The sequence below is a fragment of the Leucoraja erinacea genome, chromosome 25 (genome assembly GCF_028641065.1).
Source record: "Leucoraja erinacea ecotype New England chromosome 25, Leri_hhj_1, whole genome shotgun sequence".
NCBI lineage: Eukaryota > Metazoa > Chordata > Chondrichthyes > Rajiformes > Rajidae > Leucoraja > Leucoraja erinaceus.
In genome coordinates, this window is record NC_073401.1 from 18,512,965 (window position 1) to 18,531,665 (window position 18,701).

The 18,701-nt window shown below is 38.8% G+C and overlaps 1 protein-coding gene across 1 annotated transcript in view; it reads right to left on the reverse strand.

The window, feature by feature from the left end:
• Window positions 1-12,387: 12,387 nt before the first annotated feature.
• Window positions 12,388-18,701, reverse strand: part of grk3 (G protein-coupled receptor kinase 3) — a 170,730-nt gene continuing 164,416 nt past the window's right edge. The window contains exons 20-21 of the mRNA XM_055655888.1: window positions 16,352-16,465; window positions 12,388-15,326 (exon numbers count right to left, since the gene is read on the reverse strand). Coding sequence (XP_055511863.1) covers window positions 15,165-15,326; window positions 16,352-16,465 — 276 coding nt within the window. The 3' untranslated portion in view covers window positions 12,388-15,164. The remainder of the gene's footprint in view (window positions 15,327-16,351; window positions 16,466-18,701) is intronic.

Sequence of the window (18,701 nt, forward strand, 5' to 3'; positions counted from 1 at the left end):
TTATTACTGTAAATAGTGAAAGGGAAACAGTTAATGAAAGTGGATGAAATTATAAGTGAGATGATGTGCAAATGCTTTGGGCAGGAATAGTTGTGCAAACTCATGGAGTGGCAGAATGAGGGGAACTGTGGACTGAAGCCAATTTTTCTGAACATCATCTGTTAATAATATGTAAGACACCCAGTAATTCGGTCCAGAAAGTTGAGCAGTTTGAACACGAGGTAGAGTGAAAAATAACCAGGGAGAAACTGGGATATGAATACAAGGATTAAGAAATCATTGGGTTGAGGTATTTGGAGTCAAGTTTAGGTAAATAAAATTTGTTGCAGGGTAGGATTTTGACAAAAGAATTGTGTAAAATTTGTAGATAACTGGGGATGGAGCGTTGGAGGTAGCAGTCAGTACATGGAGAGTTTAATCTGGTAAATCAGAAAGGTACGAAGAAGAGCTTCTATCATCCTATGATGAAGCAGGAAGGTGATGTTATTTTGGACGATTACGTGGATTGTATAATGACAGACCAGGTACCCAGTCAAAGCTCAATTCGGATAAATGCGATAATGTGAATACACATATTAGGATTCATCACCCAATCAATTAGGAAGGTGGTGGATGAGGGTTGGTATGGATTGCTTCCCTTGAAATCAGAACCGGGTGTCTTTAGCTTTGTGATGATGAACAATAGTAAGCTTTAAAATAAGTTTAGTTTAGTTTATTGTCACATGTACCGACGTATGGTGATAAGCTTTCATTGCCTGCTAACCAGGCAGTGGAAAGACAATGCATAACAGCAATGTATTATATCAAGCCAGCTGAGCTAGAATAAAAGAGTGTTGAAAAAGTAACCCCGTTGCAACCGCAAGAAATGCAACACCTGTCCCTTCACCTCCCCCCTCGACTCCATTCAAGGACCCAAGCAGTCGTTCCAGCTGCGACAAAGGTTCACCTGTATCTCCTCCAACCTCATCTACTGCATCCGCTGCTCCAGATGTCAGCTGATTTACATCTGTGAGACTAAGCGGAAGTTGGGCAATCGTTTCCCCGAACACCTCCGCTCAGTCCGCAATAACCTACCTGAACTCCCAGTGGCTCAGCACTTCAACTCCCCCTCCCATTCCCAATCCGACCTCTCTGTCCTGGGTCTCCTCCATTGCCAGAGTGAGCAACACCGGAAATTGGAGGAACAGCACCTCATATTCCGCCTGGGCAGCTTGCATCCTGATGGCATGAATGTTGAATTCTCCCAATTTTGCTAGCCCTTGCTGTCTCCTCCCCTTCCTTAACCCTCGAGCTGTCTCCTCCCATCCCCCCGCCCTCGGGTTCCTCCTCCTCCCTTTTTCCTTCCTTCTCCCCCCCACCCCTCATCAGTCTGAAGGGGTTCGGCCCAAAACGTCGCCTATTTCCTTCGCTTCATAGATGCTGTTGCACCTGCTGAGTTTCTCCAGCATTTTTGTGTACCGTTGAAAAAGTAAAGCTGTGTTAAATTTCACAGGTACACAAAAATTCTGGAGAAACTCAGCGGGTGCAGCAGCATCTATGGAGCGAAGGAAATAGGTAACGTTTCGGGCCGAAACCCTTCTTCGAGCTTTCACAGATTTCACATATGCATGACAGCTCATCAGTTTTTATGAACTTTGTCAGTGAGTGGGTGGATTTAAATAACTACTTGGAGTTCTGCAATTGATAAAACCTTTGAGTACTGTAATGTTCTGCTTGAACGTGAGAAAAGGATAATATAAATTAAACATGAGGTAGCAAGGAATGGAATCACAATGGTTGCGAATGTGCATTTGATGGTCAGATAACTGAGAAGAAAGTGAATGTCCAGGTTTTTTTGTCAAGGAAAGAGTGAACTAAAGTTGATCACCCGTGACATGTTGCCAGGGGTCGTCTGTATGGTCGTGAGAGGTCTCCAAAGAGTCGTAGCGTCTTTCTGGTCGCCGCTGAATTTTAAACATGTTTATAATTTCGGCGACCTATCACGGGTGCCAGCAGATCGCCTGTAAAGGTCGTGTAAATGGGACAGGCCCTTTAGTCAAGATGGAAATCCAAAGTTATTCAACTGATTGATGCAGGAAATCAGCACGAGATTGGTGAAGGGGCGGCATGGGAACAGGAGGATGGGAAAGCGACGTTAAGTGTATAGTTGAAGAGCTGAGTGTAGATCTTTCAATTATTAAATTTTTAAAAGTAGATGGTAGCCAAAGTGAATGCTCAACAATATTAACCAACATTGAGATTAGGAGAGGTAATGAAATTACCTGGAGCTTTGAGAAGAGCTCGTGATATTCAGTGTTAGCTGTGGCTAAGTTAGTGCTTCTCTCATCTTTGAATCAGAGGGTATTTGTTCAATGCTACTTCAAACATAAAGCCAAGGCTGACCTCAGTTTAGTTGTTGAGGGAATGCTGAACGTTGGAAATGTTGTCTTTTAATTTAAACTTTCAACCACCAATCTATCTCGCCTCTTCCATTGCGGTAAAATATTTCAAGACATTATTGAAGATGAGCAGGAAGTTCTCTCATTGTCCAGCTAATATTTATCCCAGCAGCATTACCCATCTTTCATTTTGTTGGTTATACGTACTCTGCCTGTATAAATTGTGACATTTCTAATGTTATAAGAGCGTACACTTTGTTTACTTCTTACGAGTGAAGTGTAATATGTCCTGCAGTTATCAGTGAAGTGCTATAATACTGTAAGGTTTTTTTTCCTTTCTCATGAAGATTGGGTGTTCAAGGAATTGTGCAGATGGAGCACCTTCAAAGTATGGACATCAGATATTGAACATGTACAGCAGTGATTGCAGAGATTACAGCAATCTCGAACACCAGAGTGAAACAGAACAGATTGGAAGATACATGGAGAGGCATTGAAAAAATGATAAGGAAACACACAATTCAATGAAAAATTACTATCTGCAATCTTTCAAACTACGAGGAAACCGAATAATTGCAATTTCCCCATTTCACAGTGAAGCAGTATATGCAGCTGTACTCTTTGAGAATGGGGTAACAATGTGGAGTATTGACAGGCAACTTTCCTGATGTATTGCTTTGCAATAAATGATTTATTATTTTTCAATCCTTGATTCTATTTTTGTTTAATTTAGTTTTGAAACCAGATTTGGCCTGAAGCTATCTTCTTGGTATAAAGTAACAAATCATTCATAATTGTTAATATCAATCATTCTCAAACAAGATGCAAACCAGATGGATCCTTCTCCTATTGGCCTTTAGATTGTTTTGGAATTCTTATCTTAAGTAAAGAGGTTGTAATTCATGAACTGGTCTACATTGACACTTGTCCAAGGAATGCTGCCTATAAGTTTAGTCAACAAAATATTAAACTATGCCTTGGACGGCCACATTACTTGGATATGAAGGTTGCTTATCATGTTTGTACAAGGGCAAAGGGTTCTCATAAGGTGTCACTGGTTCCTTCAGATTCCATCACACCACATCCAAATTTATCAATGAGACGTCAGAACGTCAGCTAACCACTTTAACATTGCTGATTTAATTCATTTTATATAGTAATGGACTATATCATTATTTAAAAGCTGTGCCCTCCACGGTTGTACGTTTATTTGCAAATCAGTAATACTTTGAGTCTCCCTGATCTTTAATTTATTGCTAATACCTCAATTTTGTATGTTGAATCCATGGCCATTGGATATTACCTAAACTCACTTCTTGGCAGAAGATGGGTGACTTTATTTTCATTTAATCTGGGCTCCATTGTTCAACATTTGCAGTCCCAGCACACTGATGCAATTATAAAGAAAGCACATCAACGCCTCTACTTCCTGAAAGATTACGGAGAGTCTATGTCAAAGAGGATCTCTCGAACCTCTACAGGTGGACAGTAGAGAGCATGCTGACTGGTTGCATCGTGGCTTGGTTTGGCAACTCGAGCGTACAGGAGCGGAAAAGATTGCAGAAAGTTGTGACCACTGCCCAGTCCATCATCGGCTCTGACCTCCCCACCATCGAAGGGATCCATCGCAGTTGCTGCCTCAAAAAGGCTGCTAGCATCATCAAGGACCCACACCATCCTGGCCACACATTCATCTCTCCGCTGCCATCAGGTAGAAGGTACAGGAACCTGAAATCTGGTACATCCAGGTTCATGAACAGCTTCTTCCCCACAACCATCAGGCTATTAAACTCGCCATCAAACAAACTCTGAACTATAACAGCCTATTGCACTTTATCTGTTTATTTATGTGTATATATATATGGTCTGCTATATAGACACACTGAACTGTTCTGTATTTATGCTTACTATATTCTGTTATGTTGCAGTAAGCAAGAATTTCATTGTCCTATATGGGACACTTGACTTGACTTGTTTGCCTGATATCTGAATTACCCACTCTAATTTCCCATTATTGGAAATGAAGAAATAGAATGGAAAGTTAATTGGACATGCACCCTCCACATAACAATTCTCAATCAACTCCAAGTGAAGTTGAGAAACCCAAAGCCTGAATGAATCAGTTTGTACTCGCTAGAATTTAGAAGATTGAGGGGGGATCTTATAGAAACTTACAAAATTCTTAAGAGGTTGGACAGGCTAGATGCAGGAAGATTGTTCTCGATGTTGGGGAAGTCCAGAACAAGGGGTCACAGTTTAAGGATAAGGGGGAAATATTTTAGGACCGAGATGAGAAAAACATTTTTCACACAGAGAGTGGTGAATCTGTGGAATTCTCTGCCACAGAAGGTAGTTGAGGCCAGTTCATTGGCTATATTTAAGGGGGAGTTAGATGTGGCCTTTGTGGCTAAAGGGATCAGGGGGTATGGAGAGAAGGCAGGTACTGGATACTGAGTTGGATGATCAGCCATGATCATATTGAATGGCGGTGCAGGCTCGAAGGGCCGAATGGCCTACTCCTGCGCCTATTTTCTATGTTTCTATGAATCAAACATCAGAGTTACAGAACCTCTTAAAATTGTTTGATGAGTGATGCTGTGTGCAGGTATTTTAAAATGTTCTGGCCCCAAAGTTCATCTCTGAAGGATGTCTTATTGAGTGATATCAAGAGACTCTACTCCATTTCTACTCTCCTTTTACATTTCAGGGGCTCCTGCTAATTTTTTCACTATCCCACCTCATCTCTGCGCCATCTTGTTACTTCAAGGGAGTGATTCAGTGATTGTTCAGGCTCCCGAGAATTCCACTTAGGGCTACAAGAGACGTAAGATAACTGGTCACAGAAGGCATGTGTCAAACACATTTCATTGTACCGTTGACCCTGTGTTAACCTATATATGAGAAATAAAACGGAATTAAAATTATTAAAAAGGCACATTTACTCCACTGGGAGCAGGACGGACAGGGAAAAGGATTTGCTTCCAGCTCTTGCACCTGTTAGTCTTGCTGGTAGGTTGCAGCGACAGATCATTGTCGGCACAATTGCTCGTTCCTGCCCTGCGCATGTTCCTAACTCCAGGTAAAACTGTCCACTAGGAATTTTACCATAAACATTTTCATCCAAGGCCAAACATGCGAGAGGACTACTCAGGATGCCCCAAAACTCTTTACAACCAATGATGTGCTTTTTGAAGTGCTTTGTTGCAAAGTAGGAAGTGCTGCAGCCAATTCCAAAGGAAAATGCTCTCACAAACAAAAAAATGAAAATGGACAGATAGCCATTTGACTGAAATTGGTTAAAACCACGTTTTATTTAGACAACCAGTTAATGACTCATCTGAAAAAGCAGTGCCTTCCTTGGACTGTCAAAGTAGACTGTTGTACTCAAGTGGAGGTTTCAATGATACTTACCATCCAGATGAGTGATTGAGTGCACACAACAATAATGCTTCACATGGTTGTTAACGTGAAATCAGCTGATATGGAGATGTAACATCTATGCAGCAACGATGAGCCAGATACTCTCCTGTTGTGAAATGTTTGTAGCTCCTTCAGCACCTACTCTTGAGTCTGACCTGTAACCTTTGATAAGCGTTAATGGTGCCAGCTTCTGAGGTTGTGGGTTCACTGATTTGAGAGGTACATGAATTGGCCATGTTTGTACAATTGGGAAGGGCTGTATCTGATTAGCATAAACTACAAAATTAGTTATTGGTCTGAACTTTTCTGTCGTTGGCAGATTAAGTTTCCTTATCAAACAGCAAGATCTGAGAAATACTGTTAAGCAATTAAAATGTGTATACATTGATGGTGAAGCTTTCTGTTTTAATTTATTATGAATCTACTGACCTGCACTTATCAATCCCAAAGTTAAGGGTTATAACATACAGAAATTACCATGTTAATCAAGTACAAGTCCAGCCTTGTATTGTGGTGTGATGGGCCCCTATATAGAGCACACACTGATATGTTCAGAGTAAACTATGACCATTGCATTCACTAGCTTTTGTACTTATTTTTAATTGGAAATAAAAATCCTGCTAACAATAAGCATCTCCCCTCTCTTTGCAAGAACTATTACATTAGTGGTAAAAAATATGAAATGATTCATTGAAGTATGCAGCAAAATGGAAACTAAGATGTGGCATTTGTGCTAATATGGTCAGTGAAAACGGATGTCCAGACTATTCTGTTGAAAAATGAAACAAACAAGTTGTGTGATGAATGGTGCAGTGTGTAAATTCTCAAACGAAAAATCTTGAATGAGTTTCAACCAACAAGTGGGCTAACGGTTTTAGCACAGTTTCCAGCACTTAGTTTGTGGCAGGAGTTCACATGTAATAACACTTGCATTTAACTGAGGGAGAGCAGTGTTCACTCAACCAATTAGACAAGCTTACCTTTGTTCAAATGAGACCTGGTTATCATTTTAGGCAGGACTGTTGCTGCCTAAATTAGTAAGTGGCATAAGAGAGGCATGGACCAAGTTGAAGAATTGCAGGCAGACTAACACTTTAATATTGTTTTTTCACCCTTGCTTATGCAAACTGAATATTCTTCTCAGTACACAAAACCACAATGGTATTCCAATGAGTCATTATGCTCCAACAGTAATCAATTTGGTAAAGTGCTTTGAGATATTTTGATGTGATAAGGTGCTTTATAAATTAATATCTCGTCAGTACTACCTTTATAAAACCAACCTGGTCTAGACAGATAGGAAGATTCAGGCATCGTTATGATAAATGCCACGTTTCACATCGGAAGTATACAAAATCCTTTCTTCCACTTTTCTCTCCTCTCCCCTTGAAAAAAATCCTGGGGTACACTTCTATTAGCGGTTAATAACCCACAACTATGTTAGATAAGTGGCCACTCTTATATCCGGAACAGGAGGAAACACACTCAGAACCAATTCATTATAATACCCACATATCTACTTTTCAGAGGGCATTCATTGGAAAGCACTTAAATGGGTTAATGTTTAATTTTTTTTCACAAGCCACTCAAAGACTCAGCTGCCAAAATGGCTTTGATCAAATCATTTTCCCCGAGGCAGGAAATTGAACATTATTTTCCATTCAGAAGAAGACAGGGAATGCCACTTAATGGAAAGGGTGATGGTAGTGTAGAACCCTTAAAGAGAGCATCAGATGTTAAACAATGTTACATTTTGCTGGCTAATGGCATTCAGACCCAAAATTGTTGGATTAATTCAGGTCTCACTGAATGACAGAACACATAACGTTGAGGGCCTTAAATGTCTTCTCCTGTTCCTCGGGATGACTCAGTTACATGCTGGCATTACTAAGTGATCCACCAGAGGAGAGAATGTTTGAATCTTCACACTTCAATTCATAATAAAACACAAGAAGGAGATTCAAAGAATCATATAAGCAATAAAATACGACCACATGCACCGTAATAATTCAGACAAGAGTTCAGTTTGGAATGTCAGAATGTCACAATGATGTCAAACAGACAGTTTCACAAATAAATAACATAACATGTCTTTCTTATCCCTTCTCCCCCACCGATTCTGAATTTTACACTGAAGATAGTTCATCCACGTTCATGCCACCAAAAAAATTACAGCTGAATCCATTACACAACAGGGTAGACACTGTTTGAAAAAATGCAGATTGAAGATCAGAGGGTCAATGAATGGGGAAGAAAGGGAGGGAGGAGGTCAGACATTCTGCAAATAAGATGCTTCTTTTTTTCCCCCAGACTATATACATCATCTGATATAATAACAACAAGATTCAGTCAATAGACAAAAGCTTAAAAAACTTTTTTTTCCTTTTTTTTTGTAAATTCAAGCACAGTATAGAAGTTGAAGATGCAGCATATCTTCGTGGGGGCTAATGTGGGCTTGTACCAGCGTACACTGTGACGCACGTGTCCAACTGAACACACCTGGAGACAAGCCTATCCCTGGATCACTCCAGCCCTGGTGCTCTGCACCTTTTTTCAATACAATTGACCCAAAAAAAAAAAACAGTAAAGGGTTAGGTGATGAACAATCTTGAGACTGTGCAAGCTTCATCAGCTTTTACTTACTTACTTTTAATTATGCCCCAAGTAAAACATTATCAAGTTATCTTCCTCTCATTTGTCTTAAATTAAACAATCTTGATTACAACCAGCCACTTTTTATGTGGAAATGTATCTGCATTCGAATTAAAAGTTTCCATGATAAACAATAGAGTGTGCACATCCCTGAGCCCAACGGAGCCCCTTTCTGAGGGACTCCAGTGTGCTGCAGGTTGATGATTGTCATGGGCATAAAGAGGAGCAGAGCCAGATCGCCAGGATCGAGCTTCGGCATGCTCGTAAATTATGCAAAACACATTTCTTAAATAATATAAGATTCATGATGAAACCAGGTCAAGCATGATGGCTGATTATCGTCCCTGCCTGAAATAGTCCCTCTTCCCAACCACCACCCCCAGCTTCATCCTTGCTTCATGGAGCTTCATGTTTGAACCTTGGGTTCAGCAATAGGGATGAAACACCTGACTTTTAAACCACGGGGGCCACCACTAGAAATGCTGCAACTCCTAGTACATCCTTAAAGCATTTCTTCAGCAGTAAAAGGTACAGGAATTAACCCGATTTAGACAGCATCATTAATGCAAAGCAGCTTCTTTCACTTCCCTGAAAACTGGTGCAAAAATACGATTTTAAAGTTGAAATAAATCTTGCAGAACTAATGATAATTACAAAATTTTGAATGAATCAATTTATTCATTGTGCAAAGACTCCAAAGGCACAAAATTTACCACAAGCTGAAGCCATAAAGCATTGATTCATTGCTACTGCCCGACAATTTGAACTTCACAAAGAACACAATGAAAATGTAATTTTCACTAAAGAATCTGCCCTCACCCCTGGATTTGGTGCTTAGTTTAACTTCTCAGCATTATCACCCCATTAGTGACACCGGCGTACTGTCTGCCTCCAGGGTGAAGAGATGGGTGTGCACGGCAGAAGCAGGGAGTGTTAGGAGCAAAGATCTTAGAGCGAAGCTCTAAGATCTTTGGTTAGGAGTATTTCATAGAGATGGGATCACACTTATTCAGAGGTGTAAATCACATGGCTCACTTGTTTGGAGTTAGTTTACATGTGTTGTGCCAATGAATGAGAATTATTCCAGACTAGCTTTTGGCATTTTTAAAGAACAAAACTTGGTACAGAGTTTGTACACGTTGCAGGAGGGATCATTTAGTTAAATTAGCTTATTTTTTTCCTCCAACTAAATCCCACAGTGCCTTGCATGTTTATGAAATAATTCCACTGGATTTACCTCATCAGCAATAGGAATGTCACTAGTTGAGGGTATACATCACTGTGAGGATGCAAGAACAACCAAATGAAATGAACACATGGAACAGCTAAACTTTGATGTACATGAAGTATTTAGATTCAATTATCGCAAACTCTTAATTTATTCAGATTCATACATACTTTATCACTGAATGGAAATAAGTGTGAGTAGGTTTGAAACTTGAATGATTGTTCGAAACTGAGTGTCATCCTCAGGATGTAGAGAAATTGGAACGATCTGCATGGTGGCTGGTGGGATTTTAGCATGTCAGAACCTCAAGACTAATCATAAATCAATACAAATTTTACCTGACATAATTGTCTTAATACATTTATAATTGGTGCAATCCAAACATTAGCTATCATTCACTACATATTCCATCCAGTTTTCTCTAGCATTAATACCATCCTGGGACTGATGGTAAAGATATATCTATAGATGGTAACAATATAACTAACTCCCTTTGCATGCACTGGCTAAACTGTTCAGTAATTCTGTTCAGCATTTTCTGTTTCTGCTTCGAATTTCCAGCATTTGCAATTTTCTCTTTATTTGTTATTCTTCACCCTAAGCCATGGTTTTAAACTTATTTAAACTTATGGCTTTCCCAGCAGTAGAGTGACTGCAAGCACAGCATGGTCTAGGCTGCTGGTACTCTGAGCTTCATGACTTCAGTATCTTGCCATACACTACCAAATAGATCACCAGAGGAGAGTGCGTATGATAAAACAATTGGTTGTGAAGATAATGTGGCTTTCTTTCTAGAAAATGGAGGGTATAGATTCTTTGGTACTCAATGGGGGGGAATCTCCTACTTTGGGGTTTCTAAGGCAGACGGGCATCTCATCCTGCTCCTTTGCTGGCTCAAAGTTAGAATTGAATTGAAGTTAGAATGTGAAGGAGATATGGTGGTCTCCTTCATCATAAATGATTACAGTACATCTCTTGGAGCAAATGCGACTCAAAAATTAATTGCCTGAGAAATTGGAGGATTCTGCAGCCATATCCTTCATCAACTCCAGCAGTTGCATCTCTACACTTCACCTAAGCTACCTGTGCTGGGTCCACTGTTGTTCATCATTTTGTATAAATAATTTGGATAAGAGCACACAAGGCATGATTAGCAAGTTTGCAGATGACAGTAAAATACGTGATATCGTAGATAGTGCTCAAAATTTACAGCGGGATCTAGATTTACCGGGCAAGTGGTTGAGGAATGGCAAAACCCGTTCAATTCATATAAATACGCGGTCTCGCATTTTGGGAAGACTAATCAGGGTAGAACTTTCATAGTGAATGGGAAGGCTGTATAATAGAGCAGAGGAATCCAGGAGTGCAAATACAATTCTCTGAAAGTGGTGTGACAAGTAGGCATCATTGTGAAGAGGACGTTTGGTATGCTGGCCTTCATTATCTAAGGGATTGAGTATGGGAGTTGGGATGTTATGTTGGACAACACTGGCAAGGCCACACTTGTTCAGTGTTGTGTTCAGTTTTAGTTACCCTGCCTGAGTGACAGAGAGAGATTGAGCAGGCTATGTCTTTATTCGTTGGAGCATAGGAGACCAAGGGTAACCTTATAGAGGCGTACAAAATCATGAAGGGCATAGTTAAGGTGAATGCACAAAGTTATTTTCCGAAGGAGGGGAGAATCAAAAACTAGAGAACGTAGATTTAAGTTAAGAGTGGTAAGATTTAAAAGGGACGTGAAGGGCAACTTTACAGAGTGTGGTACACAAATAGAACAAAATACCAAGAAAATGGTTGAGCCAGGTCCAATACAACATTTTAAAGATATTTGGATCAAAAAAAGATATTTGAATAGGAAAGGGTTAGAGAAATATGGGCCAAAGATGGCCAAATATGACCAGCATTGATGTGCACTTGGTCGGCATGGATGAGTTGTGCTGAATGGACTTTCCCGTGCTGTATGACTCTATGACTGATTGTGATAACACAAAAAAACTACAAATCTGAACAGAAATCAGCTAAATTTGGCGATGATACAAAGATTGATGAGTTAATCCACATTGTGAAGATCCCACGTAGGGATCTCGATAGGTTGTGATGAGGCAACAATTCAGCAGATGGAGTTTTAAGTGGGAAAATGTTAAGTTACCCACTTTGGAAGGAAAAAATTAAAAATCAATACCTTTTTTTAAAATGGCGACTACAAAATGTCACAGTACAATGGTTATGTGACAGAAACAAAAAGTGTGTGGATACAGGACATAAATAGAATTAATAGAATTTCAATTGCTTACTGCACATCATATGGGTACAAAAGTAAGGAAGTATAGATACTATTTTATAGGGCACTTGTGAGACCACACCAGTGGCACTGTGTACAGCATGATCTCTATATTGATGCAGGAATGCATTTGCACTGGAGGCAATGCAGAGAAGGGTTTCCTTTCAAATAAATTTCAATGAGGTATCATTGAATCAACCAGGAGTCATGATGTTAACGAGTCACAATCAGCTCTCTGCATCAAAGATTATAGATGGTTGCTATACATTGCTAACTAATTTAGTGAGCTCGGTTTATGCGCTCGAGGACCCATGCTGTGCAATGTGAAAAGCAGTGGGATATATTTTTGACGTTTGCTACGCATTCCTTGGGTAGCGCCCAGAGGAAGGTGGATAGACAGGGAAGATTGGACATTTTCACACACTCCACATGTTTGATCTTTCTTTAATTCAACATCACTTTCCTGCATCAATCCCACATCCTCTGATAACGGTCAATATCCAGAATACATAAATAATTTTTGAAGCTAAAATAAAACTAAGTGCATTATTATTTATAGCTTCTGCAACAAAATAAAATGCGGGAACAATAATTGCTTGAATCAGCGAACATAATTTTGTATTTACATATAGTACTGTACTTTCTCGTAAGGAGACCCAGTGTGTATCTCTCTTTAAGAAACAAATTATTTGCACCAATATCTTCTTTATGAGGTTCAAACATGATATTACATAAAAAGTCTTAAGGTATTTTCATACTGAGAAAATTAATTAATTACCTGTCTGAATAATTGGGTACGAACATTTCCAGAGGCACTGTGAAATGGAGCAAGCATGTTTAAATTTCCTTTCAAGGGATATAGCAGGGTGTAGAAAAGAGGAAACAGGATAGTAGGAAGAGAAACAACCCATTAAATGGGGCATTACGTTTCTGAAGGGCGGAAAATATTTCCAGAACTTCCTTTCATGTTATCGGTCTCAGAATCAATCGAACAATTAGCTTAACTCATATCAGGCAACCTAAACCATATTTAGGTTCAACAATGCATCCAAATATAACACAGCCCTTCTGACAAATCCAAGAGAAGCCAATGACGTAATTCCAAATGGAACTGAACTCATTGTTATGACCTCAGTCCTGACACTTTCAAACGATTTTGTTTCTCCTTCTATTACAGCAATAGGCTATGGCAATAGCTGTGGTACATTTTGAGCCAAATCCGTCCTTGTTATTATTATTTTTCAGTACACATTAAATGTAGTAGTCCTAAACAAAAATATAACCAGAAAATACTATACTCATCACTTTTGTATTTTTTACAGCCAAAATATGAGGTTTAAACATTTTAGTGGTACTGTAACTAAATCAAAATACAACATAAAATAATAAAAATTCAGCGTTGATGTTGCTCCCTAAATTCGGATTAATAGCTGACCCTTGTTGCAACTGATCAATTATTAAGATGCAATAATACATTGTCACTGTTCATCGAAGACATGTTGATAAAGCAACTCATGCTATGTAATCACCATTTTCTGATTTTCTCATTGTTATCACAAATTCTTGGTATATTAGTTTTTTAACATTATGTACACTTGCACAGAAATACCTATGATAAATATTTTACTTTCTCTTAAATCACTTTTAAATTTTCCTTAATTTGTAAAGTCCATTGGCACTTTGCACTTCATGGTGGGAATGGGGCAAAGACTTTACAAAACAAATCATGTGCTATGTGGATCAGAAGTACTGTAGAATTCAGGAATTCCTAAATATTTTTATTGCACTGAAGTAAAGGATTCAGGTTGGAGGTTGGGGCAATGTCCCATCAACGCAATGGTTTCAAAATCCTTCAGACTATCACAAGTAATTAATGACGGATGGAGTCCAGTAATTCTGGACCAATATCGAAGTTCAGGGAAACCAGGAACAAACTAGATCTGTTCATCAGCATCCAATTAAGTATAGTAACAGAAAATTGCCAACAATAGCAGAATAGTCTATGGCTGGAACCTGACATCACAGAAGCACAATGAGTCATGAATCAGTAACTATAGTTATATATCTTGTAACCATAGACACTTCGCAAAACACACTGAGCCATATACTGTAATTCGTTATCCATGGAAACTTGACAATGAAATGTGACAGTATTGATATCTAGCAACCAGTGAAATCCTATCAATAAAACAGGCCACAAAGCAACATCCAAGTAGCCATGAAAACTTAACAACTGCTGAGAGATAGCGATATTAACACATTGGAAACCCTGGTAATCCAGTATGGTCGCAATCATTTTCTCGTCTTTCATAGAAACATTGCAATCAGCAGGGATATGAGACAGGGTGGAGGGAATTAAGCACCAACGCACCATTGTTTTTCACAGTCTGTGTAACAAGGATCAAATGTAACTGCTCCAGAAACCAAGAAATGAATTGGCACCTGGTTACCATGGAGATAAAACAATCCATCTTCCAACATGTCTACAATCACCCAATATTGGGTACATATGAAAAGAAGTAGCTGGTAGAGATATGTGGCAAGACACTGAGTCTGAAACACTGAGATAAACCCAGGACAGATGATGATTGGCACATAGTGCAACGGTGACAGAAGATATCACCAATTGACATTTTGATAGCAGGAAAACCATGTCGACGGATGAGCCACCGATATGTGTCCATGTCTTTTGGGATATGTTGGAGTCCAGGAGCAAAATAATGTTGAGTGAATCAGTGACTGAAACACGGGTCCAGTCAGCCACTTGCTTTGTACGTGAAAGTTCCTTCGACCCTCCGATATGAAGCAAAGAACACCACCAGGGCGCAATGACGCATGACAAAATAAATTCTCCAAAATTATTTGGCAACATCCTCCAGTCCTTTCCTGTGGAGTTGGCTCATTAACCACGGCGATCACTGTGGTTGCATTTAACAGGTGCTACACTCGTTCATCAATACTTCCAATAGAAAATAAACAGCCAAACTGCTCTGAAAGTCTTACATTCATATATACATACACGTATGCATATATATAGATATAGATATACATATCTATACATATATATATACCCTGTTTTGTGGGATCATATAATTAACTAATAACAACACGCTGAACCACGTACGAGGTGATATAGAAGTAGTTGCACAAAACCATCCTCTGGTCTCTTGTTTCTCTTCCCCCACTCACACACAAGTGCTCTCTACTAAAGCCCGTTGCTGTTCCTGTGGCTGAGAGGGGGTTTGGTCAGCTCTACCACTGCTGAACGTGACTTGTTCAGCACCTTAGGGGCTCTCCGCAGCACCCTCTGAGCTTCATTGAAAGCTTCCGTTAATTCTTTCTTCCATTGGATAAACTCTGGATCACTCTGGAAAAACAACAAAAAGGAAGTGCAAGGACATCAGTTTAAATCTTTAGTTACATTTCCTAACTTTCTCCACTGTCTTCCTCCCGGTGATATTTGTTGAACATAGAATATAGTCCAACACAGGAACAGGCCCTTAAGCCCACAATGTCCATGACGATAATTATGCAAAATTAAACTAATCTTGTCTGCCTGTATGTGATCCATATCCCTCCATTCACAAGACATAGAAAATTACAACAATCACTAACACTACACTAATCAATCTTCCTAAATTTGTGGCAAGATATTTAATTATGAGAGGTATTTAGCCCGGCTTTGTCCTGTCCTCAGATGAAGTTTGCAGATAAACATTGTTAATGAACATTTCTAGAAACCTGCAGGGACTAGCCACCCTGAGCAACATTTTCTTCAGGAGGACCAGGGATATTTTAACTGTAGTAATCCACTACAAAAATGCATAGTAAATATTGTATCAGGTGCCTGAAACACAAGCATTATGCTTTGGTCAAGCAAAGAAGCATTTTAACATATTCTAATTCCGTTCTCCATGAAATAAAGTTATTTCATATATATGGAGAGTAAATTTCCTTCTCAACAATAATGAGAGGGAACATATTTTGTGCATCACCCATCCGTGCAGCGTCTCTGAATCAAGATGGCAAAGAGTTCTTAGAACTGAATAGAGATCAACTAATCAGCTCATGTCTTCATCAAACTTTCATCTCATTAGTCTGAACTGGGTTCACATCTAGTGCCGTAAAGTAAACGATCAGTTTATTCCACATGTAAGCTGTTCTTGTTTAGATTTTCAATCAATTATTGCACTGAACAATATACAATGATTAACTTTCTCCAACTCAAATAGTTTCAAAAACTCTCTAATCAATTTCTTTATGTAATATACTGAATCAAGCCCACTCCTGGAAGTCACAGTACAGCAGCAAAGCTTTTCTATGTTTACTATTGTTAAAATGGTGAGACACACCACTCATCTCGAGACCTCGCTGACCCACAGAAGCACTTACCTCACACTGCAATACAAATTGCTTTCCTCCCTTAAACCGCAGCAGGATACATTTTTTATCTTTAATCTGAGTCTCTTCCACTGAAACTATCTGCTCCATTGTCAGCAGGCTTTGCTAGATTAATAAAACAGAAAAGAAGAGTTAAATTCAGAAATGAACGTCAAAGTATTTACTTAATTTTGACATTGGGTTTTGCAGCGGATTGCTAAATTAAAGTATCCTATTACTATTTACTATCCAAGGGGAAGACATTCTGGGTATGGGAGAAATCGCCTTAAATGCTACTTAACTAATTATACGAAGCCCCACATTAACAAACACATAAAAAGAGGGATTTTAGATGGACAGCATCTGTGTTCTACTTTAAGTCAAAACTTAGACCTTGTGGTAATAACGATGCTGAACCCTGGCCTGGTGCTATAACTGTGTTGCTGTTATGGATGTGGTGAAGAAAGTTGTCAATAGTGGCCTGGTCTACCCAAATCACAAGTAAGCAGGCCATCATGGTAAAACCAGCACAACAGAAAACTCTAACAAACTGAAAGGGTGCGCAGGAGAAAAGTAATCTGGTTAAATTGGACAACAGTTGTAAGAATGTCGTACTGTTCTCCCGATTCTGTGTCTACTGGGACATCACATGAGAGGAAAACTGATTAGTCTGAAAACCAAAACATATCATTAAGGTTTTCTAACTCGCAAAATGATTATCAAATATATTGTTTCAAATTAGTTTACTATTTGCATATCTTCAAAGTAATCTCAAAACTTGTCTTATAATGTATGGCATGACCCCAAATCATATATGCAAAAATTTCCAGCCTTGCTGGAAAATTAAGTCATCACTGCAATTAGTAATTTATTTTCTATAATTGTTGATTCACTGTTAATCAGATACATTTGATCTAGAAGATCAGCACAATTGTTATGTTCCAACATGTGAATGTAATGTGATTGAATTTGTTATTAGGTTTGAAAGAATGAAGAGATTCTTAAAAACCAAAAATACATGTCACATTTCAAAGGAACTAGATATAAATGAGAAATAGTAGTGCAAAAATGATAATGGATAAACATAAACATAATGGGGGGTGTAAAAATGTGAATGTAATTACTCCAAAACAAAATCAGTATAAAAAGGGGCAATGCTCCAATTATAAAGCTGAGTAACCACAGTCAACAAGAGAGAGGTGCATGGACATGTGGGAATCCAGTTGATCAGAACAACTACGTAATGAGAAATGGGATAGGAGGAAAACATTGAAATGTTGACTGTAAAAGTTAAAAAGTAAAAATAATCTGCAAATATACTGTGAAAGCAATAAAAATGTGGGTTCACTGAAGAAAGAAGTTTGTGAGAATACATAGGAAAAAAAATGTAAAGCTCATTAAATGTATTCCATTTTCACAATGGAGCATAAGAACAAAATGCCAAGAAACTAAAAGCCAGTAGTGGAGAACATTTAGACAGTTTATTATTAGCTGAAGTTTAGACAAATGAAAAAATAAGATAGGCCAATTTTAAGATCTTGCTTTGACATAATAATATTGAAATAAATATACAAAAGTATTGCTGATTAAACAGTCCTAACTTTCCAAAATTCTTCAGCTTTTTTGGGAATTGTGGCTCTAGCTTAGAATCATTTCATTACTTAAGAGGGAGAAACCAGGTAACATCCAATGCAACCGTGGTGGGCTAACCAATTTAGTTGAAATTTTTTAAGGAGTTTGCAAACAATGTAAATGAACAACACCTTTGGATACAGTGTCAGTTTCAATATCAAACATGATATTCTGTTGAAGAAACCAAAATATAGCACCTCCCTCGGTCAACCTCCTTTAGTCCTGGGAAAATAGTTCCAGCCTATCCAATCCCTCTTCATAACTCAAGCATTGCAGTACAGACAACTTTCCTGTGATTCTTCTCTGCACCTTCTCTAGCTTAATTACTTCCTTCCTATAGTGTGGCAACCAGGTTAGAAGGAAGATAGCAGGATTGAGCTTTTAATAAAGCCCTATCAAACAACCAAGCAGAGCAAAAGGTTCAAATCACACAAATCACAACATTCACAAAATGCCTCAGGTCTTTCGTACAATACATCATACTTCAAAGGCTACTGAATAAGGTCAGTGAAAGTGGTCAGGGGACAAGCAGCGGAAAGGATATGCTTACTGGTTTCATCACAGAAAGCTGTCGAGGTCTGGGGTAGTCATTCATTGCGGGAGGTGAGGAATGGTATTTGGGGGGTGGACACATTAACAGTGTAAACAATGGAATTAACAACATAATTTCTAAATTTAAAGTTGACTCCAAATTGCAAGAGGTAAGGAAATAGTTGATACCGAGGAGGAT